The sequence below is a fragment of the Triticum urartu genome, chromosome 3 (genome assembly GCF_003073215.2).
Source record: "Triticum urartu cultivar G1812 chromosome 3, Tu2.1, whole genome shotgun sequence".
Classification (NCBI taxonomy): domain Eukaryota; kingdom Viridiplantae; phylum Streptophyta; class Magnoliopsida; order Poales; family Poaceae; genus Triticum; species Triticum urartu.
In genome coordinates this window covers 505,860,180-505,865,300 of record NC_053024.1, presented here as the reverse complement: position 1 = coordinate 505,865,300, position 5,121 = coordinate 505,860,180, and the positions used below count along the sequence as shown (strand labels likewise).

General features: G+C 44.0%; 1 protein-coding gene across 4 annotated transcripts; it reads right to left on the bottom strand.

The window, feature by feature from the left end:
• Window positions 1–542: 542 nt before the first annotated feature.
• Window positions 543–3,378, bottom strand: LOC125544633. 4 transcript variants are annotated; one of them, XR_007299578.1, is made up of 5 exons: window positions 2,872–3,378; window positions 2,559–2,685; window positions 2,309–2,426; window positions 2,005–2,129; window positions 543–893 (listed from the first exon to the last, which is right to left on the bottom strand). XR_007299578.1 is itself a non-coding variant. In XM_048708377.1 (4 exons), exons 1-4 carry the CDS (start codon window positions 3,120–3,122, stop codon window positions 2,062–2,064), a joined length of 564 nt encoding a protein of 187 aa, XP_048564334.1. In that variant the 5' UTR covers window positions 3,123–3,378; the 3' UTR covers window positions 1,858–2,061. The 4 variants fall into 4 exon arrangements, 2 of the variants coding, with proteins under 2 accessions (XP_048564334.1, XP_048564335.1); XR_007299579.1 differs by having other exon boundaries at window positions 543–876; XM_048708377.1 differs by lacking the exon at window positions 543–893 and having other exon boundaries at window positions 1,858–2,129.
• Window positions 3,379–5,121: the final 1,743 nt, after the last annotated feature.

Sequence of the window (5,121 nt, the reverse complement as noted above, 5' to 3'; positions counted from 1 at the left end):
GCAATATCAATAAGAGAGGGCCAGGGATGTCTGTCTGTCTATGCACGTGCGTGTGAGAGATGGGTCGGGAGGTATGCAAGGATGATGAGGGGAGACGATATGGTTGTGGTAAGCATACGTAACTACATAGGAAGATCAACCGTCGTGTGTTCGAGAAAGGGAGAGACATAACTAGTGAGGTAAGTCTATCGATGCGTGGGAAAAAATAATTATAGTTGACCTAGCTATATGTAGGGAGGTCGGTACGTATACATGCATGCATGTGTTAGAAGCAAATAAGGTCCGGAGAGACAGACATGGGGAGAGGGGTGCAGCTAGGAGGTGGTGCGAGAGGCCTACTATGTCGAGGGGGAAGGAGTGTGTGAGTATGAGATCGCTGAAAAAAGGGACGAGACTATATTGGACATAGGGGGTCATGGACGGTGAGAAGAGAAGAGGGGAATTATATGTGTGGTAGGCACACTTGGCTAGAGAGCATCATCATAGATGAAGGCATCACCAGAATTCGTACTTACACGGGGAGACACTAACATGCGGGAATATGTATGGACAACAAGCTGCAGGTTGGCATATCCATGAACCATGTACCTCATGACAGATACAATATATCATCCAATGCTCAACTATGACAAAAATTAAACAATTACACCTCATAAAGGCAAAGAAAAGAATCATGGAGAGAGTAGGAGAGGTAGAAGGGGACCTGAGTCATCGGAAGTGGTTGTAGACTAGGCTGATCTAGCGACAGCCAAGGGAGGCAGCATAGCCTACCAATGCGTAGCCATCATAGGAGCAGTAGCAGTGTAGCACCACCATTGCCGGAACCGGAACTGCTGGAGCGAATCACCATCACATGGGTCACCTCCACCGAAGGATCTAGCAAGGGGTAAAGTCTGCATGTTTCAGTACAAGCTAGTGGCGTCAAAAACCAAGCAGGAGCAAGAACAAGAGAAACTCTAGTAAATGATGATTAGTTGAAGAAACAGGAACTACATTCAGTGGCGATGTTTCCATCATCCTACTGTCACCAGTAGAGCAAACTATGGGTTACCATAGTTCCGGAACCATGCACTTCATGACAGATGTATGTAGTAACACAAGACGCATGACACCTAAAGGAAAATTATTCATTCAAGAGACTAGAAATTATACATACAAGTATCGGTGGCCTAAAACTCAATCTACAGATGATAGATAATAATAAACAAACGACAGCATCATATTTTCTTAATTATATAAAGAGAAACTAACAGACTGTTATGTGCGCGCAGATGCACCAAAAGAAACTAAAGACCATTTATCTTAAGGATTAAACATAGATGCCGAACATGCTTATCATCGAAGGAAAGAAGCGTAGCTTTTTCAGGGGAAATCAATCTACAACCCTATGGATATTAGGACTATCTCTGTACAGAATGAGCATGAGCAATACGCTAGGCAGTATATGCGTCTGTAGAGGAAGAATTATGACCCACAAGGCTAATAAAGAGTTAACCGAATCTATCACGAAGGAGCGGCCGGAACCAGTAGATCAATCACAAAGGAGCGGATGAACCAGTAAAAAAAGAGGAACCACCCTAAAAAAATAAGTAACCAGAGCAATTCTTTGTGGGTCACACCCAATCATTTGCAGACAAATAAATTGGGCCAAGTTTACTCTCTTTATTGGAGATCAGAGAAGAGTCACAGGATGAATATTCACAATGTCAAGATCAGTATTTCCCACAAAAGCTGATGATGTTCCGGTTCCATATTTTTCTACCAGTATGAAACAAGGTTGAAAAAAAAGACAAGTGCAGAACTAGCCAACTGACAATACAGATCAAAAGGGAAATAAAACAAAGGAACACAAACCCATAAAGCATCAAGGTTGAATTTACCACTCTGCAGAACCAAACTGCAGGGTTATTCCAGTTCTATACACAAAAGATTTGACATGTTTTCCTACTAGTATTTACAATGTTTTTATAGTAATTTAGAAAGAGGGGAGATGGGGCACAGAACTTTGAGGCACTATTATGAGGTAGTGTCTGATGAAGGTTGCCCTTTGGAGCGGCAGCACTAGCTCCACCAAATGTAGCAGCGACACCTCCGACTTGCACAGCGGCAGCAACAGCACCAATGATCACCTGCATGAGATTTCAGATCATGATTACATAATTTTATTTATTTATTTATTTAAGAGACAAGCAGCAGCGATAGCTTCTACCTTCGCATATATTTCAATACCTACTTCTACTTTCATGTATGTTAAATATGCAAGAGGTAAAAACATGTATGCAAGAGTCGCGGAGGCCACCGAACTTACTAGTATCCATCACGGAGGCCACCGAACTTCTCCTGTCCGGCTGTGTCCCAGCAGTAGAACCTGATCTTGCCGTGGCTCGTCTGGAAGTCCAGCGACCGCACCTCCACAGCGATCGTCGCTACAGAACACCGTGCAGATCAACAACAACAGTCAACAACATCAAAGGCAACATCATCCCTCAACAGAAACACGAGATGTGATCGAGGGGCGGGGAAGGAACCAAACTAGAATCATCGACAGGCTCACTTACGTTCGTACTTCTTCTCGAACTCCCCGGTGATATGCCTCTACACGAACATCGTCTTGCCGGTGTCGCCGTCGCGGACGAGGACGAGCTTGAAACTGGGGTAGTCCATGGGAGGGGTGTTGGGGAGAGCCTGCACGCGTAACTCATTCAGAATCGGAAATCAAAACCCATCGATCGGCACACAAGAGCGAAAACTAAGGCACAAAGCACGAGCAGAATCTAGAGCAGCAGAAACAACGCAGCAACCGCCTCTAAATTCGTTGGAAAGCAATCGCCTCAGAACAAATAAGAGAGGAGGTTGAGGAGATCCACGCACCATTGCATCGTTTCCTCGGCGCCGCCCGCTGCTTGGACTTGGAGGGGCATGATGCCCATGGCGGCGGCACGCGCCCGGGGGTGCGGGGACGAGAGGTCGGCCAGGCCGAGGTGCTCCAGGGTGGTGGTGTACTCGACGTGCTGCGGGTGGCGCTGGAGGACGTGCGCGACGGGTCTCGACAGGGAACGCCGGCCTCCCCAAGCCTCGCCGGTGGAGAGAGCCAATAAATTCCCCGCAGGCGCAGATCTCATCCCCCGTCAGAGGGCATGGCTTTGCTTTCTTGGAGGAGTTAGGGTGCCGGGTGGGCTGGTTGGTTTGGTTGGGTGGGGGAAGGGGAGGGGCGAGAGGGGTGGGGCATGGGGGAGGCCATGTACGGCGACGAGCTCTACTGGAGGGAGGTGGTGGCGGTGATCTGGAAGGGACGAGGCGAGCTCTCTCTCTCTCCATCGGGCGAGACAGCGAGGAGATGGAAGTGGATCGATGGATGGATGTGGGAAAGAAAGGAGGCGGGGGGGGGGGGGGGGGGGGGGGGGGGGGGGGGTGGATGGAATATGAGCAGCTAGGGTTTCGGGGTTGGTGTGAAAGGGTTGAGGATGGCCGTTGGATTCGCGAGCATCCGACGGCGCACGATGCATGATCCGCGTGAGATGCCCACGGACCAATCAGACAGTATGATGTTATGACCATCTACATAGGTCATAGTTGCCTAAAAATAATGTGTTAAAATCATGTCAGCTATTTTATGACCTGAGAAATTCAAAAAAGGAAATAGAAAACCTTCTCATTGTGTCACCAAAATGTGAACAAGTTTTCATAAAAGAATAACAAACATGAAGAAATATAAATATCTTTTAAAAGGTGTCGTGAGAAATGAGTTTATTGGTAAAAAAATATTTTCCATTTTTCGAGTGCCCAAAATGAGTTTTTTGTGTGAAGGACCTACCATATATTTGTTGCAAAATTGGACCAATTCAATTTTCTAAGATACTAGGCCATATTTAATGCACAACTGACTAAATGGTTGGGTGTCAAAAGTTTTGATCCACCTCGGGTGAAAAAGACAAATTTCCGCCGATTCAGCAGGAAGTGGGTCAAATTTGAACTGTAGCTGCCTCATAGTTTGCTAATTTTTTCCAAAAATCATTTCTAGATACATAAGTATCTATTTAATCAGAGAAACATCAAAAGTTTTCCGAGATTCAACCACTAGCTAGGAACGATCAAGCTCGTCGTTTTGACCGCATTTTGAAACGGGCATATAAAATTCAAAAAAATAAAAAAAATTGGAAAACCTTCGCATTGTGTCATTATATGTGACCAAGTTTCCAGGAAATATAATAGACTTGTAATACGGCAATTATTTTAAAAAGTGTTTTCAGAAATGAGCTATCATGCGTGAATATTCATGGCTTTCAAGCCAAATGATCAATCTTATGGCCACATTCATGGCATAGTTTGTTCAAATATCTCACATTGTGCACAAGGGTGCATCTTGGAATTCCAAACAATGTTTTCTAAGGGAGTTTTCATTTTATTTGCATGGAAAATTCATTTTCCATTTTTGAGTGCCCGATGAGTTTTTTTGTGAAGGACCTACCATATATTTGTTGCAAAATTGGACCAAATCAATTTTCTAACATACTAGACCATATTTAATGCACAATTGACCAAATGGTTGGGTGTCAAAAGTTTTGATCCACCTCTGGTGAAAAAGACAAATTTCCGCCGATTTAGTAGGAAGCGAGTCAAATTTGAACTGTAGCTGCCTCATAGTTTGCTATTTATTTTTTCCAAAAATCATTTCTAGGTACATTGGTATCTATTTAATCAGAGAAACATCAAAAGTTTTCCAAGATTCAACCACTAGCTAGGAACGGTCAAGCCCGCCGTTTTGACCGCATTTTGAAACAGGCATAAGAAATTAAAAAAATTGAAAAACCTTCGCATTGTGTAATTATATGTGACCAAGTTTCCAGGAAAAATAATAAACTTGTAATACGACAATTATTTTAAAAAAAGTGTTCTCAGAAATGAGCTATCATGCGTGAAGATTCATGGCTTTTAAGCCAAATGATCTAATCTTATGGCCACATTCATGGCTTAGTTTGTTCAAATGATCTCATATTGTGCACAAGGGTGCATCTTGGAATTCCAAACAATGTTTCCTAAGGGAGTTTTCATTTTCTTTGCACGAAAAATTAATTTTCCATTTTCCGGGTGCCCGAAATGAGTTCTTTTTGTGAAGGACCT

What these genes read in the sequence shown, in the direction of transcription:
- LOC125544633 (XM_048708377.1), bottom strand. Translation starts at nt 3,122, where the DNA reads ATGAGATCTGCGCCTGCGGGGAATTTATTGGCTCTCTCCACCGGCGAG. An exon ending in GCCGAGGAAACGATGCAATG is followed by an intron (nt 2,686 to 2,871) that starts GTGCGTGGATCT and finishes TTACGCGTGCAG; the next exon opens with GCTCTCCCCAACACCCCTCC. An exon ending in GGCCTCCGTGATGGATACTA is followed by an intron (nt 2,130 to 2,308) that starts GTAAGTTCGGTG and finishes AATCTCATGCAG; the next exon opens with GTGATCATTGGTGCTGTTGC.